We start from the raw sequence: 25,038 nt of genomic DNA, 5'->3' as shown, positions 1-25,038 counted from the left end.
GCTGCCTAGTTTCCCAACTGGTTACCTCCCAAAGTAACTGAAATTCACACAACATCTATATGTATGGCACACTGCTAGCCTCTGGAGGAGAAAAAGAGGAAAATGCAAATTTGGGCAGGAAGAAAAAAAAGAGGTGGTTTGTTTCTTGCAGATGGGAGACTGAATAAAGATAGAGAACTCCAGACTATAGAATAAAACTAAAAGAATCCAACTGCCCTACAATAAATAATCCTGGGGAAAATTCAGTTTACTATAAAAGTTAAATAAAACATATTTGAAATTAACCAAGTTTTTAATTGTTTGATGTTATCTTCTTTGAAAGGCCAGTTTACAGAGAAACTGGTTTTATTTGAACAGAAGTACAATGAAATCTTATAGAGGGAGCTAGGTGGCTCAGTGGATAGAGCACTGGGCCTGGAGTCAGGAAGACCTGAATTCAGATTCAATCTCAGATACCTAATAGCTTTGTGACCTGGGTAAATCACTTAACTTTGATTTATCTTAATCAACTGGAGAAGGAAATGGCAAACCACTCCAGCATCTTTCCCATGAAAACCCCATAGCATGTTATAGTCCACAAGGTCATAAAAAGTCAGACACAACTCAAAAACAACAAAATCTTACCCAAACGAATTTTAACTGTGGCTGGAGTAAGCCAAATCAAAATGCATATTTTTATTTCATAAAAAAACATTATAACACAGTCCAAGAGACAATCACTATTATGGGGGCTACAGATACTCAAGGAGAACACAATAGGATTGTAGAAAGCATTGAAGCTGATCATGCCTTTCCAGTTGAATCCATAATGGAGAAAAGAGGCCATAGGAACATAAATTTAAGGACAGTGATCTTTGCAATCAGATCCTAATTAAAAGGGGGAGCTATATCCCATTGAGGTTATGTAGGCTTCTTGTTTTAGGCTATAAGGAATTAGACCTAAAGATCATCTAGTCCAATCTGTTCACTTTATAGGTAAAGAAATTGTGTCCCAGACTGTGATTTGCCCAGGTAATGAATGACAGAATCAACATTCAAACACACATTCTCCATCACCAAATGTTGTGTTCTTTCCCTTATACGTTCTATCTTGAATATAATGAAAAACATGTTAAAGGTGTTATAAATAGTTGTGGGAATCAGAAGTTGGTTGAAAATATTAAAGCAAAGGTCTAAAGCAGGGAAAGTACTCATTACCAGATGCGTTAGAAACAATGAGAGGAATAATTTCCATTGGACAGAGTTTCAGTGGGGGGAAACTGTCAGCACAGGAAGTCAGGTTTCTTTTGTCTCAAGGAGGAGAAAGGAATGTTTAAGGAAAGGTTGGATGCTATGGAGAGCTTGATCACAACTGGGGTACAGTGAATGGACCAAGCAGAAATGGATGAGGATTAAGTAGACCCAGGAAAAGAGGATGGAATCAGATATGCTATTTCAACAGGGAACTACATCAACCAGTACAAATCACTACCCCATCTGCCCTCTCATTCTGTGAAATTTTTAGCCAGATCATTCAATAAATTTTCCAGAGGATCTACCCACTATGTTAAAGGTCTTCTTCTGGGTAATGTCATTGATATCATGGATATCAATATCTTGTAGGTACTATAATCTTTATCACCATATATCTAACTCATCTTTTTTTATATCTTTTATATCTTTTCTTAAACATAAGGGATCACTGATAAAATGTTACATAGCCTACATATAATCCAATCACCATGCATTTTTTCCACTGAAAATGGCAGAGGATCTAAAAAGAACTCTTGGAAAATCCATATTCCACACTATGCAGCCATAGTGTGAGTAGGATAATATTGGTGGACTTCTTGCATCAGTGAGCAGCTTGGATTCACTGAAAGCATTTCAATATTTAATCTGGTCCACTCCTCTAACCATACTATTTTGGGTAGAACTGGCATATTTATTTTCAGTTCCTAAGACATCTAGTAATGGGACTAATTTGAGAGGCTGTCCATTCAAATGTATATCACCATCTTGGCAATGTAACTTTTCATTCATTTGCTTTTTCCTATGTGATCAGCTCATCGTGAGCCATGAATCTCACTGAAAAGGCCCTATAATATCCCAGGACTTGGTGCAATCAAAACAAAGTTGTCCAAAAACAGCAAGAGAGACACTTAACTTTACCATCTATAGGAAATCAATCTTCCACTTGGACTTTATGCAGAATATCCTTCATGAAATAAGCAACCACCTATGCTAAGCATGTTTTGTGCCTATTTGATACAAATCATTAAACAAAAATCATCCTTGTGATTGCATCTGTCAAGGAATCCTGCACAATTTAACATATACATAGGGCCTAGGCAGCCAGGTAGCTAAATGCACTAGGCTTCACCATCTGTGTGGCCTAGGGGTAAGTTATTTAACCCATTTGCCTTAATCCACTGGAGAAAAAAATGACAAACTATTCCAGTATCTTTGCCAAGAAAACACCATGGACAGTATAATCAACAAGGTCTTACAGAGTCAGACATAATTCAATGACTGAACAACATCAGGCCCACTTTGTTGAAAGGCCTTTTTGTTGCATCGAACTATTTTCTAATCAGAAGTATCTTTTATTCCATCTTTTAACTAATAGTGTGACTATGAAGATGTGTTCTACTATAGTCTATGAAAGCTTACTGTTTCCTTCTATTTTCATCAAAGATACCCTAAACCATTCTTAAAGATCTAATAAAGATGATAAAGTAGGAACATAGGTCAGTAGTTGATGTCTTCTTAATCAACTTTTGGAAAACTATCCATGATCTTTCCCATTGAGGAAGGCAGAATCTTTCCCTCTTTGAGATGCTTGAAAAACAATCCAAGTGGTTTTAAAATTGTATATTCCCTTAATATCAGATTCACCCACTATTCCCAATACTTTTAAGTGCCATTTTCCCTTACTCATGTAGCATACTTTGCTCAGACCAAATATGGTGCTCCATTCTCTAAAGACTACAGAAATGCTATTAATATATGCTTTTCTTTCTAGTAACAATATGCTGTTGAATGCTTTCCTCACTACAGGAAGTTATTCACCAGAGTCCTAGTTCTACTCTCCCTCTCATTTCAGAAGAAATGGGATCACTGTTTGGTCCATCTTCATTATGATGAATATTTCACTTAGGCTTTGCCTCACTCGCCCTCCCTTATCAACTTCTCAGAGGATTTGCTTTGCTCAAAGGCCCCTTTCCCTTCATAACTGGAGGAAATAGTTATAGGTTGAAAATAAATGAGCTACAATCCAGCATAAGAATCTTTAAAGTCACATTACAGTGCTTCCTTAAAACACTGACCTCATCTGCTGCTCTGCACAAAAGGTTCTCTAAGAACCTTGGCAATATTTTTAAAACCATTCACATGGAGAAGCATGAAAAATATGCAGTTTGGTTCACCAAACCAAAAGAGACTGACTGTCTAGCTGTGTGACTCTCCTGAGCAAGGACTGAAAGAACTAGGAAGGTTTAGCCTGAAAATGAGATGGATCAAGAGATGGAGGATCAGCCCTCTTATAAGTACTTCACAACTGTGTGGGAAAGGGATTAGACTTGTTCACTTTGGCCGCAGGCAGCAGAACCAGGAGTAATGGATAGAAGTTGCAAAGAAACACATTTAGGCTTGATGTAAGGAAAAAAACTTTCTTAAAACGAGAATACCTCAAAATGACTGGAGGTTTTTAGTTTGTTGTAAAAGGGACTCATTTTCTAGTGTAGGTTGGATTAGATTGCCTTTCAAATCTGAAACTGTGACACTGGTCTAATAAAAATGATTTTTTTTCTCCTGGTATAGGCTAAATGGTGTAGGTTTTTTTCCAATACATAGGTAAATTCATGCATAATAGCTCCATAATGGACCCAGAAAGAAAAAGGTGAGGAGTGTTCCCACCTTTTAAAAAAAAATTCAACAAATATCAAGCACCTAAATATGTGCAGAACACTTTTCTATTCATTAGGTGAAATACTAAATTTAGATAAGACAGTATATCTCCCCTTAGAATCTAGCCATGGAATAAGACAAATTATTACATTGTTAATACATTACAAATTGCTTACATGAGGTCTCTAATGAGAAAAGTAAACACTTACTGGAAAGTTATGGAAAAATCTCATTGGGGAAGTTACATTTAAGATCAAAGACTGTAAAGGATAAATAAGAATTTATGTGGAAGGAAGGCACAAGGTTAGGGAAGAGGAAAATTTGAAATATGATGAGCTAAGACTTGGAGATAGGAACATTCAGGGTATGGTAAGTAGTCTGGTTTGGTTAGTATATAGAGTCCATGGAGAGGAATAGTATGAAATAAGGCTGGGAAGGTAGCATGGGTCTAAACTGTGGCAGGTAGAGTTCCAAATTCATATGCTAATTAATAGGACATTTAAATAATTCTGCTAGATACATATATTAAAAACTAGGTAGGATGAATTAGAAGGAATAGAAAATCGAGGCAGGAGGATATTACATTATTGCAACAGTCTAGGACAGAAATCAGCAAACTACTTAAACTGTATTAAAAATGTAAAACAAAACCAACATTCTTAGTTCCCAGTCCATACAAAAACAAGTGGTAAGCCACATTTGGCCTAAAGGCCATAGACTGAGGACCCCTGGTCTAGTGGAAAAGTAACAAGGGCCAGTATTTGAGTAGCAACAGTAGGAATAAAGGAATGGATAGATGTTGGGGAGATTAAACTGATAGATAGGATGACCTCAGGACAGATACTTATACCTTCTCACAATCTTTTCCTTGGTGGCTCTGGAAGATATTGGAATGGAGTAGTTTCATGGCTATCCTTATGCTTTCCTCTTCCCAGGCAGGAATCATTACAGAGGCGAGGCTGAAGGATCTGACTCCTCCCATGCCTGTGATATTCATCAGAGCTGTCCCGGTGGACAAGCAAGATAACCGAAGTACCTATCCCTGTCCAGTATACAAGACACGTCAGAGGGGACCCACTTATGTTTGGACATTTGGTCTGAAAACTAAAGAAGCTGCATCCAAATGGGTATTAGCTGGTGTGGCCTTGCTTTTGCAGGTTTAGTTTCTGCCAGAAGCTCTTGAAGGCAATGACGCCTGTTCTGGAAATTTCCTAAGGGAATAGACTATGCTGACTGTACAGCTTGCTTTGGCCATAGGCTAAGATGAGAAAGGGAAACAGGTGTTTAAATGGATCTAAGGATTGAATCTGTGGCTTCAGTTGCAAAAGTGAAAGTGTTTCCCTGGCTGAGGCTGTCCTGGTATCAGAGAGATACCCCTAAAGGTCAGAAGAATAAGGCTTCAGACCATTTATTCACCCACACTTAATACTCAAAGCTTTGTCCCTAGAGTACCATTACTCTCATTTTACTCTCTACTCCCTGAACTCCTTAGAAATTTCTGAGGTGGGTAATGAGAATAAACTTAGAAGCAAATTAACTGTCCTTTTCACTGCAAATAATGATAATTCATGCCCTTTACCTACCCTGTTAGTATTCTGGAATCCCCAAGGAACTCCTCAAATTCACCAAAGGGGTGGATGGAAGGGAAAGCATGATTTAAACACGATGAAATTTACTAACTTCTTAAATGATTATCTTCCCCAAACTTTGAGACTAGCACTGATATAACTGAATACAGTGAGACAAAAAGAGACCAACAATGAGTGTTTATTAAACAAGCACTGTCCTTGGTGCTACAGGGGATACAGGGGAAGTAAAATAATTGATCTCTATGCTCACAATTAAACTGGAATATAAGAAGAAAAAATTGTCTTTTGAGAGGGAGACCAGCCTGTAAAAAAAAAGGAGTTTTCCTTATGGATTTACTACTTAAAGGAGGAGGGGAAAAAAAATTTTCCCTTCCTACTTCCCTATGAAAAAACTATTTAAAGAGTATTTTAAATCTTCTATGAATTCTGCTGAACTGACTATATTTACTTGCTCTTTTCCCTCCCCACTATCTCCTGCCTAGTTCTTTACCTCATTCTCCATTCATGGAGAATTTTTTCCTTAAACTGAAGGATCCACTCCCACTTGAATATAGAGAATTCCTGAGCCCTGCATCTCTTTAACTTTTCCAACCTTTGCCTTGGTAAGGCAGAACATTAGACACCCTTTAACCACTTTAAACTCCACATGGTAAATTTGTAGGTTCACCTATGTACCTGAAGATGGCTTTCTGGATGCCACCACCATTCTTGCCATCTCAGAGAAATGAGAGAAAGAATGAGGTTATAAGGTTGTAGCTAAACCCACATAAAAATGATCTTGGTTAATTGTGTGACTTAACAGATTCAACTGAATGCAAGAAGCAATACAGGGAAATGAGTTGAGGGATGAGGCCCATGATCTTTTACCCACAATGGAAAATGTAATCTAGTCAAAGCCTGACACCCAGTCTTGAACCACATTATTCATGTTTAGGCTGACAAAATTGATTCTAGCCCCTCCCCTTTAATCCAATCAGAAGGAAATGATTTTCAAGAATAAAAATATCCATTAATGGGCATAATTCCTTCTGAAGTATTTCTCTGTGCTAAGGAATTTTTTTTAATTGACTGGAAATGGGATTTCTCTACTGATACCTAGTATCTCTTAAGTTATTTAAAAGACTTTTCTCCTATGTGGGATTTTTGATGTTTATCAAGACTTGAGCTCCAGCTGAAGCATTTCCCACAGCAAGAGCATTTAAAAGGTTTCTCTCCTGTGTGAACTCTCTGATGTCTCTTAAAGTTTGACCTCTGAATAAAACTTTTCCCACAGATAGAACATTTGTATGGTTTTTCTCCTGTATGGGTTCTTCGATGATGGCGTAATCCTGAGAAATCACTAAAACCTTTGCCACAATAATCACATTTATAGGGTTTCTCCCCTGTGTGGATTCTTTGATGTTTTCTAAGGTCTGAGCTCCGACTGAAGCTTTTTCCACAGGTAGAACATTGATAGTGTCTCTCTCCAGTGTGAATTCTTTGGTGGATGATGAGATGAGACTTCCAAGCAAAGCTTTTCCCACAATCCATACATATATCTGTAACATTATACTTTTGTCCTGCAAGGGTTCGTGGCTGGTCTTTCTGACAGACCTCTTTCTTTTCCTCTCTCCATGAGAAATCTTGTTCCACTGAACTAGACAAATGTTGACCTAGGGGTTTCCCTAAACTCCTTTCTAGAGTAAGGCTTTTCCCTGCCTTTACTCTATCCTGAGAATTCTCATGAATAATAAAATCTTTTCTTACTCCAGAGTTTCTTGGATCATCCTCAAGGAATTCATTCAAGGAAGTCTGTGAAGGTGCCTTTTCTGAAGCTTGCCATTTCTGGCAAGAGATCTTTTGAGATTCCTGGTCCCTTGTATTTTCCAAGTGAAGATTCTCTTTGTCATTCTCCCTCCTGTCTCCTGGAAGAAAAAAGATAACAACATAGATCCTTCAATAAACATTATAAACCTGATTTTCCAAGCAGAATCAGGGCTATCATAAAGAAAGTTGTAGGTGATTTCAGTATTAAGTCAAAAGGCAGAAGGTAAAGACATATACATAATTATTCACCAAATACTAGTTTCACCAAAGCATATGACCTTTCTCCTGCTTCTTATGGAATGACTATATATTAAATTTACCACTGTGTTTACTCTGCAACAAATATGTATGGATTCAGCTTTCAGAAGAAGTTGAGCTCAATTAGATTCAAAGAGTCTTTTCTTCTCAGGCATTCAGGGGTGAACCAATACATATTATTCTGAAAACAAGGGAGAAGTATTTAATAAAAATAAGAAAATGGGCAAAAAATAAAAATAGGCAACACCGAGGTTTAATACCAGCCACATTTTAGAGGAAAAACGTGGCCTATATTCAGGCCAATATTGTGTGCATGTATGTATGTGGTAGCGTAAGAGGAAGTCTGAGTAGATATTTCCATCTGAAGCTGGATTTTGATAGCTATGCTAATTTTGATACTATGCTAATTATTCTCTTGTTATTTCATTATGATGACATGTATTCGCTAAATTTTACCCTTTGTATTATTTTATGCTTCTATATTAAATCAGAATGGTCTCCCAAGTTTGTTTTTTCCCACCTTTCTCCTGAAAAATGTACACAGGCCCACAGAAAAATAGATTTGAAAGAGGAGAGGAAGGGAGGGGACGGGAGGGGAGGGGAGGAGCTGCTACTCACTTACAGGTTGTGTTTGTCATTTGTTCTCAAAGAGGATCAAGACATCAAGATGATGACATGACTTGCAGTTGACTTTGATTTGAGGGAGGGAGGGCTGTGCAGGATCACCAGCCTCACTTTCTCCTCCAGAGGCATCTGGGTCCAGTGGCCTGACTGGATGACTGGAGATGGCCCAGGATGTAATGTGGGACTCTGACCTTTTAAGCAAAGTTCTTATCAGATTCTCACTTTGAGTGATACACCCATTCAATGAATAGACCTCTTTAAGTAGTTACTCAAGGGATTGCCCCTTTTAATTAAAAAAAAAAAAATCAAACTGGAAGGGGAAGACCCTCAAGGTTCCTGGGTAAAGGAGAAATAGTTACTATTTAGTATTTACATTCATTCTGTGCTAGGTGGGAGGGGACCTGTTGTCTAATCTATGAGCTCCAAAGTGAATTGGGCTTAAAGCTTGGTCTTTAAGCAATAAATTTACCCGGTAAACTCAAAGGAAAAAAGGCAGTTTTGGGCCATAGTAGTGTAACTTCCCCTATTTAGAACACTACAGGAGAGGTGAGGTGAATGGTTATATCTCACTTTTCCTGGGCCGTCTCCAATCATCCTGATGAATATCAGGCTACTGGACCCAGATGCCTCTGGAGAAGAGCATGAGGCTGGTGACCTTGCGCAGTCCACCATCACTTAAATGAAAGTCAACTGCAAGTCATGTCATCATCCTGATATCATGGTCCTCTTGAGAACAAAGGAAGAGCACAGCACCTAAACCTCCAATTCTCAGTTATCCCTAACCTAGCCCAGCCCTTACATTGTCTGGATGGCCCCAGGCCACTTCCCAGCCTGGATTCCATCTTTCCTGTCACCTCTCAGTGGGCCCCAAAGCTATTGGTCACTCCTTGGTCACATTTAGATCTTCCCCAAGTCTTTCTTGTGTATAAAGTCTAGTTTGCCTCCCATTAAATCACTCAGATTAAATCTGGCCCACTAGACAATACAAGGGTCACAAACACTCAGAATATTAAAATCTCACTCACCTCAACCAGTGTTTTAATAAACCTTGTCTCTGACTCAAAGAAAGCTTGAATTTCAGGGTTCCTGACACCCCTAGACCTCAACAAATACCATGGATTGTCATGCCAGGAATAAAAAGTCATAATAGAAACCACTGTAATGGAATTTTGCCTGTTTTTATTAGCTAAGTAATCACTGTGTTCGTCCTACTGGAAAAAACAAAACCAAAAACACCAGAACAGTATCGGATATGATGTTAAAAAAAAGTATTTTATACCTTCTGATCATTCAAAACAAAGAGTAACTCACGTGAAACAGCAGTTTCTGGGCCTGGAGGCAAGGATTTCCCTAGGGCTAAAAGATTTAAAAAATACATTTCCAAGACAGACTGTTACCTATAAACCAAAATAAGAAAAACAAAAAATCTAATTCTTCTCTTAACCTTAAGGCAAGGAGAGACAAAAATGGCTAGGGAAGGAGGGAAGTATCACTCACCTATGCAAATAATTCTTGGTATCACTTCATTTGCGTGAGAATGTGATTCATCAGGTTCTTCCCTTCCATCTACCAGGTTAGTTGGGTTTGATTTAGAAATGGGAATTCCTGAGACAAGGAAGGATAGAGATGAATTTAGGTGGAGTAAGGGAGAAACAATCATTGTCTTCAAATATTTGAAGGATTTTTAGAGGAGAGACCTATTCTGTTTGGTACCCAGTGCAAGAAATAGGACCAATGAGAAGTTAAGCAGATTCAGACACAATCAAGAAGGCTACACAATGATTAATCAGCCTTAGTCCTCATTTACTATTTCTGTCTGCCACTTAGTTATTACCTCAGCACCTAGGATCCACCATAACTGTTCCAGATGGCTGGGCTTCCAAGTGATACTCCATCTAAACAGTTTCAAATTGGACCCATAATAACTCTAAGAGGGCACAGTGTTGCTTATTCCTATCTACTTTGCTCACTTTACAGCAAGTCACATGATATTTTTTTGACCATTTGCCCCAATTAGGACAATCCCACCTCCAGAATTGTGCTGTTACAAATTTTTACCTAATGAAACCACTTTCCCATAATCTTCCAGCATGGCATCCCAGTAAAGCTCTTTCTGAGTGTGATTCAGGCACTGCCACTGCTCCTAGAAACAAACATGTATGAAGGGAAAAAAAAGGTTGTTTTTTTTTTAAATAGTTTCTAAAGAGTAGCTCACATTTTTATAATGCCTTAATATTTTAAAAATATTCTCAGCTCTGCGTGCTTTTTACTCACAGTCACACAATTAGGGTAAGAGCCATGATTCAAACCTAATCCTTCTAACTCCAGGTGCACCATGTATTTCACTACAAAGACCTACAAACCTTGCCTCTGATCCAATACCTAAAACGATGAGGAAAATGTTATATCTGTCTATGACTAGTTCCTACTAGGAAGTTTTGGGTCTACTTTTCAAATTTATTTTTTAAATTTTCATCTACTTAGGACTTTATTTTCCACTGTAGACAATGAATCCCTGGAAAACCTATTGCTTCTCTATTACATTCTTTCTGACTTCCTGATCTCTCAAAAAATTACTGGCTTTGGAAGAGCAGAAACTCAACATTTGAGTATAGAGTGGATATTGTACTTGAAAGAGACAAACCTCTCCATGGGGAGAGGCAAGCTACACACTCCATGCTAAATATTGCTGAGTTTATTTCAAATCATTTCTGCTTCTCAATAGTGGGAAGTTTGTGGGCTTCCCAGAAGAATTTTTCTTAGCAATATGAGATCTCCAGATTCTAGGTAATAGCCATTATCTAACTCAAAGACAATGAGAGTCTGACTGAAGGTAATATGACAATGCAAAGTACATTGGACCAAATACAAGTCTCTTAACTCCAACACTTAACCAGCTGTTTCACCGTCCTTATTCAAGACTAATTACTTAGAATCTCTAAAATGGGTTTGATTTCTTGTACTCTCACAAACAACTCTTTTGGAAGAAATTATATGTGAGCATTATAAAAATGACTTATTTTATCTAGCTAGGGCTCCTTCTCAGGCTGAAATCTCAAACTCCTCAGCAAGAAGGCAACCTCTCAGAAACTACATGAGAGGAGACACAAGCAACTCAGTCATTCACCCTTTACCCATGACACTACAGACACACACCCTCTCAAACTACCTAGAGCCCTGGCACAAGCCCTGGCACCTTCCACACTACCTCCCTACCCCCAAATATTGGGGGCTTGATGCCCTGGGGCAACTCCACCCAAGGCTCTATCCCTGTAGACAAGATAACCTACTTGAACTCATTCCCCAACTATTAACATATTTACATTCACTTACACCAAGCCCAAGTCAGTGACTCTGAACTCCCCAGTTCTCCCTCTCCTTTATCCTCATGTTCTTCATGGGGTTCAGTTCAACCCAAAAGCCTGTCCCCTACCTCTCACTCTAAAGCTACCCAACAATTCTATTGCAATCTCTGAAATGCCTGCTGCATTGGTAATAAACTGAATTTCATCTTAAACCTTCTCCAATCTAACTCTACCTTCTTGCACTCATTAAGACCTCACTCTCTGCTGAAGATAACAGGTTCCTTCACTACCTTTTCCAGGATACGTTGCACTTTCATTTGTACACTGCGCCCACCCCCCACTTCCCATGCACTAGTCAAAGTGAGGGAGTTAGAATACTTCTCATTCTCCACCACCACCTCCAGATTCTCCTTCTAAGTAACCTAAGTAACCTCTCACTCAATTCATATGTAACAACCAATCTATTTTCTGGTGGCTGTTGTCTACCAAGAAACAGGATATTCATTCTCTTCATCAATGAACTTGGTGCCTGCCTCTTTCTCTTCTCCCCAATTCCTGCCCTCATATTAGAGGACTTCAACATATATACTAATAGTCCTGCAAACATGCTAACCTTTCAGTTCTTCAAATTACTCATTTCCTATGACTACTTCTTCTATCCCACCACAGCTACGTAAGAGATGGTAATCTTGTAATCACCCACAAGTTTTCTACATCCATGTACATGAACTCTGAAATTCCTTTATCATGTCATAATCTGTTGTCATCATACCTTGCCTTCTGCCTTGCAACTCCAAACTTTTCTTCACCCTCACTATGACCTCCCTCTACTCATCAGTTCTTTCCCAGGCACTTTCCCTGCACTACCCATCTTCTCCTCTTTTTCCCCAATCTGACCCCTTGATGAACCAATTCAACTGTACACTGTCATTTTCTCTTAAGTTCCTTGCCTTTTTATCCTTTTAAAGATGTAGCCCTACCAAAGTGCAGCCTTAGATTGCTCCCACCATTTGCTGCCTTTGCTCCTACTAAAGTGCTGAATGAAGCTGGAGAAACATCACAAAATTATGTTGACTGAGTCCATTAGAAATCTGTTATATAATCTCAACTGGGCTCTGACTGCAGCAAGACAATCCTTTTACACCTATAAATCAATTCACTATCTCATTCACCACAGCTCCTTTTCTAAAACTTTTCACCCATCCTCAAACCTTCCATAGCTTCTCCCTTCTCCCCACTTTCTAAAGCCGAGAACCGTGCCTCATATTTCATCAGTCACCTGAATATAATTGATACAGGTAATTCTCATTTTATGTAAATATGCATTTCACACATGGGACTTCACATAAAGAATTCTGAAAGAAATCCACCTCCTCAAAAAACACCTATATTTACTTAGTGTATACTACTGTGTTCTCTCTCTACAGTCTCCCACTCCCTTACCAAAAGAAAAACCTTTAAAAAAAAAAAGGTGAAAGCAAGAACAGACAAGCAGAGAAGCAGCCATCTATAAAGGCAAGCAAAGTAGAGTGTTTTGTTGTTTGTATTTTAGACAATCAAATGCCTCTGATTGAATCTTGCCTTTATCAACCAAGAGTCTTTACTAGGAGTAAAAGTGCAGAAAGGAAAGTTTCTTTCTTTAACTAGAAACAGTATATGTATTTGTATTGTTAATATGATTAAAGATCTTCCCTGCCCATTAAGGGGAGTTTGATTAGGGAAGATTTGTAGTTAATGAGGCACTGGTTCTCAAGGGTTGGGATGCCCTCTGGCTCTAAAAAAGGTATAAATACTCTGAGGGTGAGGTTTTACTTTGGGGCTTAGTTTTTGGAAGAAACTTTGTGTGACAGATGAGACTCTGGGAAGTCTCTAAGGAGCCCCCACTTTGAAAACTCAGATGTTGGTGCTTCCCTCTCTGGCAACTATGGTCAGATAGCTAGACCTGTCTGTTGATTTGTGATATATGTACTGCTTATGTCAGACCGTTTGGAAGCGCTGTCTGTTGATATCCTGAACTAAGTGAATGATATATGTGCTTGATTAAAGGAGATAATGCTAACCCCTCAAAAGTTGCCTTTCCTTTAAGAAAAGCAGATCAAAGAACCTGCGATAGCAGGCCCCTGGCTGTGTATGTCAGGGGTGTTTACTGTTACATCACCACCACCAAATCCAGGACTTGGCTCGAGACCTCCAGTGCCCTGTTCCACCTATGTGATTGCATGTATGGCCCCCACATATCTATCTTTTATCCATCTGTACTTGGGTAGGTCTTGCCTGTCCCCAAACCCTGTATGTCACCTGTCCTCTCCTACCTGTAACTACATCTAGCCCTCGGTGTTCTTCTCAGTTCCAGCCATACCCCTATGTGGCTGGCTCAGCCCCTGCATGTTCCTCCTCCAGCTCTCACTACTCTGTTCCCAAACCCCACTTGTCCATGAACAATGTGCTGGCCTCCTCCCTCCACCAACACACAGTCACCTTCCTGAATCCCTTCCTCCCCTGCTTCCCTGTGTCTGCAGGGAAATTTGCCACATAAAATCACCCTGAGGTCTGTAGAACAGTCTACGTATGTAAAGTGAGAACTATCTGTAATTAAACACATGACCTGTGGCAACTCCAAGATTCTATAAATCTGTCAGTGGTATGAATGAAGAGGAGTTACCTCTTCCATTCCCTTCATACCACCAGCTTCCCACTCACAAGGCTGAGAACTGAAGGTGGCAGACGGTATTGATGTCACATCACTTTTCACTTCAGGAAAACTATACATTATTACTTGGTCCCCTCCCTTCCGCTCTAAAAGTACTGGATGAAAGAGTATACTGTTCAAGTTTCATATAGCATCCTGTCTATTAACTGCAGGGAAATTCAGGAACACAAGGGTATTATGAGATTGGAATGCATTGGGAAAGAGAAAAATAAGAAAGCACATAAAATGTGAAACTAAACTCCAAAAAGAAGTGGCAGATAACAGAGTATGTTTCAATCTAATCTCTTAAAGAAAATCAGAAACAAAATTGGGACAAAATTGCCTTTTCTTCACCTTCAACTGAGGAAATATCTAATACCTTGCTCTGGAGAAGAGTCTGTATTTGAAGACAAATGTGGAAATAGCTCCACCTTGTGGGTTTTTTAGGACATTATAACTTAAAGTCATTTACCACATGTTTTTCAAAATAGGCTGAACCCAAAGGTCTTGAAGGCTATGCCTGTGGGCCCTCTTTGTAGGCCTGATCAGCCTGGGTTGATTCCTGGGAAGGTTTCAAGTGTGGGTTGGTTACAGATTGTATATGCTTCATCTTAGGATGAATATAAAGTTTCTTCCAGATGAGCTACATAATGAGGAAGCTTTTGGCCAAAGCGCAGAGGAAACATAACCTGCATGTGTGGAGTTAGTATTCGCACCATACACATTATGTAAGTCTGAGGTATAAATGGAGTTTTTACCAATTTCTTCTATAAATTGCTGGAATACTTCCCTATAGGTTAATTCTACCTCTGAAAAATAAATCTCACTATGGAATTTATCTATCTCATTATCTGATGTACCACAGTACAAAAGGATCCTAATATGTACCAATGTTTTGTATTTCATAAAGGAAGTTTACATCTTATCCACACCTTGTATCTTCACCAGAACTTGGCAGTGCTATCACTGGACCATAAAATTTAGAGCAGAAAAAGGACCTTGGAGACCATCCAACTGAGACATTCTTAATCTAGGATCTACAAACTTTTTGAAAATATATTTATAACCATTTCAATATAATTCATTGCCTTTGTAATCCCATATGTGTATATATTTATACACACATGTACGTATATATGTGTGGATATGTATCCTTAAATGCTTTTAAAAAATATTCTGAGAAAACATTCATAGGCTTCACCAGACTGCCAAAGGGGACAATAGTACAAAAGATGTTAAGAACTCCTGACCTAGTCAAATTACCTCAAGGGAAATATGGCCAAGAGGTGACTTGACCATAGTCAAAAATAACAAAGAGAAAAGTTGGAATTTTGAGCCCCAGTCCTTTTACTCTAAATTTAATGCATTTTTCAATTATGCTACACTGCCACCATGGAGCTTTGTAAATGTTTTAGTTGAAGTATTTTTTTTTCCAATGTAATCAAATCAACATATATTACATAATAGTAATAATAATAAAAACAACAATACTATGTTGTATTCCCTAAGTAGAATTCTTTTGTACTTTTGCCTAAGCTTTAAGTTCAAAGATTTCGAACTGAATTTAGTCAATCTATAATAACTCTATTATTATAAAAATAAAATTACTGTGTGCCAAGCACTGTGCTAAACACTCTAATATTATCCTCACAATCATCCTGGAAGGTAGGTGTTATTATTATCCTATTTTAAAGATGAGGAAACTGAGATAAACAGAGTTTAAGTGCCTTGCTCAGATCACACATCTAGTATTTGTGAAAGACAGGATTTGAACTCATGTCTCCCTGATTCCAGGTCCAGTATTCTATCTGGAATTCTATCTTCCAGCATCATCTAGCCAGGGATACAAAGAGTAAAACAAAACAGTTTTTGCCCTCAAAGAGTTTACATCCTATTTTATTTTTGCACACTAAGTATGATCTACTTTATCTCTGTGCTAGTTTCTCTACATTATAAAAATCAACAGGAAAATGTGTACTACAACATAGCAAACAACCCTTACAAAGGTAATGAAATGAGAGATGGAATACAGCATATGGGGAATAAGTAATAGAGCAATTTGACTAGAATGGAGAGGATATGAAGGAGAGTAATGTGAAAATTGTGAATTGTCAGACTGCGGATGGCTTTTGAAAGGCCAGACTAATGAATTCATAATTTATTCTAGAGGCATAAAGAAACTACAAAAGATTCCTAAGCAGGTACATAATGTGGTCAGACTTGTGTTTTAAAGGAACCAATTTGGTAGCTACAAAAAAGGGACTGGAGAGGACAGAGAGTGGAAGGAAGGAATCCAATTGGGAGTATGGCAGAATACTCTAGGCAAGAGTTAATAAGAGTAGTAGCCATGTGAACAGATTTTATGGGAAATAATATTGCCAAAATCTGGCACCTGAATCAACATGTAAGGGAGGAAATGAGGAGCAGTAAATTTGAGAATGACTCCAAAGTGGTGAAGTTAGTTAATCGTAAGAATGACGGTGACCCCAACATAAAAAGGTTTGAAGTGACAGGTTGTAAGAGAAACAAAATGAGCAGTATTTATGATATTAGTTTGCGATGTCTATGAACCAATCAAGTGGAGATGTTCAACACACAGCTGATGATGTGATTAATCTCACAGAAGAATGATGAATGTATAAATAAGAGCATCATCTGCATGGAGGCAACTGAACCCACTCAACCCATGGGTGCTGATAAGATCACCAAGCTATAATGTAGAGAAACCAGCACAGAGATAAAGTAGATATCCATACTTAGTGTGCAAAAATAAAATTATGATCCACTAAAGAAGACGGAGAAAGAATTTTTCAGAGAGGTAGAACAAGAAATGAAAGAAAAGTATCTCACAGTGCAAGGAAGGAGAGAAAATGTGGGAGAAAAGGATAACTGATAGTGTCAAGGCCACTGAGAATTTTATTTAAGATAGCTGTCTAAATGAAAGTAGACCACCTAGTTCACATATACATACTCCATCAAAATCCCAAAATTCATACCAGATTGAATCATTAATCATAAAGTAACTCAGGGAGAAACTAGTAAGTTACTTTCTAGTAAGAAACTAGTAAGTCAACCAAAAGAAGGTAGGAAAAAGGAAAGGGATGCTAGTGCAAGTAAACAAACTTAGTATCTCATTGCAAACACAAATGAGCCAAAGATACATGTAACTTGCAAGTTACTATATCCAAAAGGAGCAAAAACAGAAGGTCTCCCTGGAAAGCCCCAAGGTGAGTCATTGGAAGACACCCAAAAAAATAATCACCAACCAAAAGAGTGCAGCAGAACTCAGACCAGGCCACCCCATGCCAAAAAAGCTCTGAATTCCAATACACTGTTGTCCTGAGATGCCACAGAGGGTCCTGAAGATCCTCAAAGTTCAAGGTGGGGTCAGAGGGTGTAGTTGGGGCAGGAAAATTAGGAGGGAGGCAATTTAAGTCAGAGAAAAAAGAAACAGCTCAGTGCACTGTTCATCCTTCATTGCCGAAGAAGACCATGCCATCAGAGAAATAATGACTTGCACTTGACTTTGTTTTGAGTGAGGGAGGGCTATGCAGGTCACCAACCTCAATTGTCCTCCAGAGCCATCTGAATCCAGTGATCAGATATTCATCAGGATGACTGGAGATGACCCAGGATGAGGCACATGGGGTTAAGTGACTTACCCATGGTCACACACCTAGTGAGTGCCAAGTGTCTGAGGTGAGATTTGAACTCAGGTACGCCTCACTCCTGCACTGGTGCTCTATCCACTGTATCACCTAGCTGCCCCAGGTCAGTGCAGACACCAAGGGAAAAGTACAATATGGGGTAAAGTGTGGCCCTGGCACAAAGCCTGTATCAAGAACTAAAGATGCCTAGCTCTACTAGATCTCAAATTTTATTGCAAACCAGCAATTATCAAAACCACTTGGTACTGGCTAAGAAACAGAAGGGTAGACCAGTGAAATAGGCCAGGTGCTCAAGACACAGTAGTCAACGAATACAGCAATCTACTGTTTGATAAACCCAAGGACCCGAGCTTCTGGGATAAGAACTCACTGTTCGATAAAAATTGCTGGGAAAACTGGATAACAATGTGGCAGAAATTAGGTATAGACCAATGCCTGACACCATAAACAAGAATAAAGTCCAAACTGGTACATGATCTAGGTATAAAGATTAATACTATAAACAAATTAGTGAAGGAAGGAATTTATCAGATTTATGGAGAAGGGAAGAATTTTTGACTAAACGAGAGATAGAAAGCATTATGAAGTGCAAAATGGATAATTTTGATTACATTAAGTTGAAAAGTTTTTGCACAAACAAACCCAATGCAACCAAGATTAGGAAGGAAGCAGAAAACTGGGAAAGAATTTTTGCAACTAGTGTCTGTGATAAAGGCCTCATTTCTAAAATATATAGAGAACTGAGACAAATTTACAAGAATAAAAGTCATTCCCCAATTGATAAATGGTCAAAGGATATGAACAGGCCGTTTTCAGAGGAAGAAATTAAAGCTATCTATAGTCATATGAAAAAATGCTCTAAATCACTATTGATTAGAGACAGGAAAATCAAGACAACTCTGAGATACCACATCACACCTATCAGATTGGCTAACATGACAAAACAGGAAGATGATAAATGTTGGAGAAGATGTGGGAGAGTTGGAACACTAATTCAATGTTGGTGGAGCTGTGCGCTGATCCAAACATTCTGGAGAGCAATTTGGAACTATGCCCAAAGGGCTACAAAAATGTGCATACCCTTTGACCCAACAATACTACTTCTAGGACTATATCCCCAAGAGATCATAAAAATGGGAAAGGGTTCCACATGTACAAAAATGTTTATAGCAGCCAAAAACTGGAAATCAAGGGGATTTCAATCAATCAATTGGGGAATGGCTGAATAAATTATGGTATATGAAAGTAATGGAATACTATTGTGCTATAAGAAATGATGAACAGGAAGACTTCAGAGAAGACTGGAAAGACTTATATGATCTGATGCTGAGCAAAAAGGAGTTGAACCAGGAGAACTTTGTACACAGTAACAATACAGTGTGAGGATTTTTTCTGGTAGACTTAGAACTTCATTGCAATGCAAGGACTTAAAAAATTCCCAGTGGTCTTTTAAGGCAAAATGCCTTCTACCTCCAGAGAAAGAGCTATGGAATTCAATCGCAGAATGTAGCAGATCATTTTCTTTAGTATTACATTTTGGTTTGTTATATGATTTCTCCCATTCATTTTAATTCTTCTATGCAACATGACTATGGTGAAAATATATTTAATAGGAATGTATGTATACAACCTATATAAAACTGTATGCAGTCTCGGGGAGGGAGGGGGAAGGAGGGGAAAAAAATCTAAGTTATATGGTAGTGATTGTAGAACATGAAAATAAACTAATTAATTTAAAAAAAAAGAACTAAAGATGAGGCAAAGTCAAGTTGACACAGGGAGCAACCCAGTTGAATGCTTCTAACATTCTCCTCCAAACAGCTTTAAAATAACATGTCAAATCAAATATTGGAGAAGCACAGCCAATGAAACATTTTTCCAGCTTAAAGTCAGAAGCAAAAGTTCATGACACTAGGGTATGGGGGCTGGCTTGGAGTGCATGTTACAGCAGTACTAGCAGTGGGCCTTGAAGATAGCTACAAAAACAGCAGCAGCAGCTTCAGGAATTTAAGCCCAGAGACAGCAAGGATTGGACAAGTCAGAAAGAGATTACAGGGGACCCTGAACTGGCACTAGGCACAGGACTGGGCACTCTTTGGAAACTACATTGCCCACACATAGTTCCAGGTCACAATTCCAAGAGAGTAAAGAATGGCTGCAGTTGCAGTGAAGCAGTGACTGCAGACAAAAGAGAATCCCTAGGGTTTGCAAGTTAAACACCAGAGTACAGCTCAAGGGAGCAGTAACCACAGCTCTTCCAAGACAGTACTACCTTGAAAGCACCAAAAACTTGCAATTCCCAGAACTAGCTCTGAAAACAGCAACACTAAAAACTGGGAAAGTGCCTGCTCAACCCCAGGTGAGCAGAGTCCAATTTTTATATAAAGTTCAAAACCTAGAAATGGAACAGAAAAATGAGCAAATAACAACAAAAATGAACCTGACCAAAAAAAAAGTTATTATTGTGACAGGAAAGATCAAGACACAAACTCAAAAAAAGACAATGTTGTGAAAGCAGCAACAAGCAAAGAATCAAAGGGGAAAAAAATGCAGATTGAACACAAGCCTAATAAGAATTCCTAGAAGAGCTGGGGAAAAAAAGAGATAGAGGAAAATAGGGAAAAGAAATGAGGGTGATACAAGAAAATTATGAAAAGAAAGTTAACACCTTAGTAAAAGAGGCACAAAAAAAAAAATCTGAAGAAAATAACACCTTAAAAGTAGAATTAGGAAGCAGAACCAAGATGGTGGAGAAAAGCCAGAAGTTGCTGGAGCTCCCCCCAGTTTCCCTCAGAAACATTAAATCAAGTCTTCTAAACAGAGTCTGGAGCAATCGAACCTACAAAATGATGGAGTGAAACAATTTTCCAGCTTAAGATAAATTAAAAGGACTTCAGGAAAGGTCTGCCTCACTTGGGCAAAAATGGAGCACAGCCCAGTGCAGAAAGTGTCCAGACAAGCTAGCGAAAGACTCTTAGCCACAGCATAGATCAGCAAATATTTTCAGGTATTTTTATGTTTGTTTGTTTTTCATGGTTTTTCTCTTTTGTTCTATTTCTTCTTTCACAACATGACTAATATGGAAATATATTTACATGATTGCACATATATAACCTATATCAGATTGCTTGCTATCTTGGGGAGGAGGTTAAGAGAAAGGGAAAAAACTCAAAATTTTATAAATTTATAAAAAATGAATGTTGAAAACTACACATATTATAAGAAAAAATAAAATGCTATTCTGATCCCCCCCCCCCAAAAAAAAGATGAGCAGGATACTTTATGAAAAACCTAGAAAAACTTATATGAACTGATAAAAAATGAAGTGAGTAGAACCAGGAGAACACTGGACACCCACTGTACACAGTAACGACAATATTGTATGATGATTACCTGTGCATCACTTGGCTATTCGCATCAATACAATGATCCAAGACTTATGATAAAAAAAAAAAAATATCAACCTCCAGAGAAAGAACAGAAGGAATCTGAATGCTGATAGTATACTTTTTTTTTACTTTACTTTTCTTAGGGGATTTTTGCCTTGTTTTCTTTCACAATATGGCTAATCTTAAAAAAAAATCCAAGAGTAAAAATTATGTACAATGGACTAAAGCTAGAGATATTTCCAGTGAGTGTAAAACAAGGATGCCCATTGTTGGCTACTGCTATTTAATATAGTGAAAAGAATGCTAACTATAGAAATAAGAAAAAAAGGAACTGCAGGAATACATATATTCAAAGAAAATGCAAGTCAACTGAAAATTATTCAAAATAATTTCAAAATAAAATTTTGTCAGCAAAAGTTACAAGACAGATGAAAAATTTACAGAAATTATCAGCTTCCCTATAATATAACAGTAAAAAGCAGCAACAAGGATTAAAAAGAGAAATTCCATTCAAAATAACTACAAGGATCATAAACTACATATATCTTCTGAAATTCACCTACAGATCTATCAATTTTATTAAATACTATTTAAACACTTTAAATTCAGTATACCAATCAATAAGCATTTATGAAGCACCTACTAAGCACAGAGGATACAAAAAGAGACAAAACACAGTCTAGGACTGTTGGGGGACAGCTCTGGACCGGGGTCCCCCGTGAGGACCGTGAGACACCTGAGGGTCCGAACCTGCCCCCTTGTGGGGGTACTGGGATGGCCCTGGTAACAGGCTGGCTCCACCCACGGGGAGGCACTTGGGAGGAGCTCGCCTGCCCAGGGGAGGTACGGGGGAGGAGACAGGGGATAATAAAAGGGGATGACCACGAGAGCTAGGAGAAGAAACGCAATAAAGCTTGCTGACTGCAACTCCTTTCGGGTGCTCTGCCTGTTTATTGCCCTCCCCCAACCGGGAGAGAGACCGGAGACGTCCGAAGACCAGGGATAGGTAAGTAGAAGGCGAAGGCCTGGGAGTCGCCCCGGGCATAGGACCTCAAAGACCTTACAATCTAATGAGGGAGACAACATGCATACAAATCAATTTATATACAGATAAATAGGAAACAATTAACAGAGAGAAGGCACTACAATTAAGAGGGATTTTAGTTGAGATTTAAAGGCAGTTAGGGAGGTCAGCAGTTAGAGTGGAAGGGAAAACACTCCAGGAATGAGGGAAAATCAGAGAACTCCCAGAAAAACAGAGACAACCAGAAAACCAAAGAAAAATCAACCAGAAAACCAGAGACATCCAGAGAACTAGAGAAATCAAACTCCCAAAACAAAATTTTATAGAGCTAGAAAAAAGTATTTCAAAATCACTGGACTCTGAAAATAGTCTGGCAGAAACTAATCACAGACTAGTTTGCACTATTTTGTATACCAGATACCATGATAAACTTCTGTTCCCTCACCCATTTCTCCATGGCTACATATCTTCATCTTATGCATTTCTATTAGGCAAAACTGATTCCTTTCCCTTCTTCCTCCTTTACTCATTATAGAACCATCCCTCCTATTTGTCTTCTCCAAAGGCCTTTAAAACAAAACAATACCACCCTCACTCTGTCATTTTAACTTTTTTCTATATGATTTAATACTAAGCCTCTGAGAAAACATCTGTTTGTTATCCCCTTATTAACAAACAATTCATCCTCACATTTGCTGTTGTTCTTTCATTTTAGTCATTTCCTACGCCTAGTGATTCCATGGACCATAGCACGTCTGGCCCTTCTATCCTCCACTATCTCCCAAAGTCTGTCCAAGCTTATGCCCATTGCTTCCCTGACACTATCCATCTCATCCTCTGCCATCACCTTCTTTTGTTTTCAATCTTTCCCAACATTAAGCACTTTTCTAATGAGTTTCATCTTCTCATTATGTGGTCAAAGTATTTAAGCTTCAGCATCTGGCCGTCCAGTAAATAGTCTGAATTAATTTCTTTAAGTGTTGACTGATTTGATCTCCTTGCTGTCCAAGGGACTCTCAAAAGTATTCTCCAGCACCACAATTCAAAAGCATCAATTTTGCAGTGCTCAATTTTACACATAGTCCAACTCTCACAGACACACATTGCTACTGGAAAAACGAAAGCTTTGACTATATGGACCTTTGTAAGCAGATGATGTCACTGTTTTTTAGTATGCTTTAGCTTTCCTTCCAAAGAGCACCTTTTAATTTCATGGCAGTGGCCATCTGCAATGGTCTTTAAGCCCAAGAATATAAAATCTGACATTGCTTCCATTTCTTCTCCTTCTATTTGCCAAAATGTGATGGGACCAGTTCTCATGATCTTCGTTTTTCTGATGTTAAGCTTTAAGCCAGCTTTTACACCCTCCTCTTTCACCCTCATTATGAGGTTTCTTAATTCTTCTTCACTGTCTGCCAACAGAGTGGTACTGTCTTCATATCTGAGATTGCTGATATTTCTCCTGAAAATCTTAATTCCAGCTTTTGATTCATCCAGCCTGGCGTTTCACATAATATACTCTGCATATAAGTTAAATAAATAAGTTGACAATACACAGCTGTTGTACTACTTTTCCAATCTTAACCCAACTAATTGTTCCATGTTCAGTTCTACCTGATGCTTCCTGACTCACATACAGGTTCCTCAGGAAACAAGTATGACCTGGTACTCCCATCTCTTTGAGGAAGTGCAACATTTTACTATGTATCCCCATGTAATCCCTTTCAACTGTATCATGATACGTTTCTCTTGTTGCCTACATTTCCATTTGTAAATATCTACAAAGTCTTTTCATCAAGAATGCGTGGAAATCCTATATTCCTTAAAAATCCACTTCCCCTCCTGTAGTATTATACTTAGCTCTTCCAAATAAGGATATCTTCAGTTGTAAAACGTTTTTTTCTTGCCTTTTGGCAAAAGTCATTCCCCAAATGGTCAAAGGATACAAACAAATAGTTTTCTAAGAAAGAAATACAAGTTATCAACAGACATAGGAAACAATACTCCAAGTCACTAGAGAAATGCAAATTAAAGCAATTCTAAGGGTTTCACCTCATCCCCTCAGATTAGCAATGTTGACAAAAAAGGAAAAGACTAATGTGGTAGGGAAGCACTATTGTTATAGCTATTAACTGGCGGGCCATTCTGGAAAAGCATTTAAAATAATTCCCCCAAAGTTACTAAACTGTGCATACCCTAGCAATACCTTCACTAGGCTTTATACCCCAAAGAGAACCAAGAAAGAAGAAAAAGACCTATATATACTTATAATTAGAGTACCTCTTTTGGTGGTGCCAAAAAAACTAGAGAATTGGAGAGCCAATACTCTTTAATTGGCTCCCTTTAATTTCATGGCACTGGACATCTGCAATAGTCTCTAAATATAACATATTATATAAAAAATTGTATTTTTAATTATAAAAATATTATATAAAAAAATATAAAATCTGACATTGCTTCCATTTCTGGGCCCTTGTAACTAAACTATTCAATGATGGCAAGTCGTTCTACGAAAGTGTACAAATAAGTATGATACATGAGTGTGTTTGAGAGGTGCAAACTAGTGTTATCTGAAGTCTGAGGAAAAAAAGGTCAATATTCCTGCCTTGATATCTCCTCCAAAGCCCAGCATAATTCTGGCTGATCAAATTCTATTTTATGAATATAATACTATTGCACTATAAGAAATGGAGAGGTTGGTTTCAAAGAAACCTGGGTAAAATTGTATAAATTGATGCTGAGTAAAGTAAGCAGAATCAAAATAGTTTAAACAACAACTGTAAAGGAAAACAATGTTG

At 38.3% G+C, this 25,038-nt stretch overlaps 2 protein-coding genes across 4 annotated transcripts in view; one reads left to right on the top strand and one right to left on the bottom strand.

Annotated features, from left to right (window-relative positions):
• The window catches only part of DNAH9 (dynein axonemal heavy chain 9), a 459,447-nt gene extending 454,197 nt beyond the window's left edge, over window positions 1–5,250 (top strand). Inside the window, exon 69 of the mRNA XM_072645065.1 lies at window positions 4,824–5,250. Within this exon, the coding sequence (XP_072501166.1) occupies window positions 4,824–5,051 (228 nt within the window). The 3' untranslated portion in view covers window positions 5,052–5,250. The remainder of the gene's footprint in view (window positions 1–4,823) is intronic.
• ZNF18 (zinc finger protein 18) overlaps window positions 632–25,038 on the bottom strand; it is a 38,480-nt gene continuing 14,073 nt past the window's right edge. For all 3 annotated transcript variants that reach the window (XM_072645066.1, XM_072645067.1, XM_072645068.1), the window contains exons 5-7: window positions 10,224–10,308; window positions 9,663–9,770; window positions 632–7,381 (exon numbers count right to left, since the gene is read on the bottom strand). In XM_072645066.1, coding sequence (XP_072501167.1) covers window positions 6,588–7,381; window positions 9,663–9,770; window positions 10,224–10,308 — 987 coding nt within the window. In that variant the 3' untranslated portion in view covers window positions 632–6,587. The remainder of the gene's footprint in view (window positions 7,382–9,662; window positions 9,771–10,223; window positions 10,309–25,038) is intronic.

This window comes from Notamacropus eugenii, chromosome 2 (genome assembly GCF_028372415.1).
Source record: "Notamacropus eugenii isolate mMacEug1 chromosome 2, mMacEug1.pri_v2, whole genome shotgun sequence".
NCBI lineage: Eukaryota > Metazoa > Chordata > Mammalia > Diprotodontia > Macropodidae > Notamacropus > Notamacropus eugenii.
The sequence above is the reverse complement of the archived record's forward strand: the minus strand, read 5'-3'. Positions and strand labels throughout refer to the sequence as shown.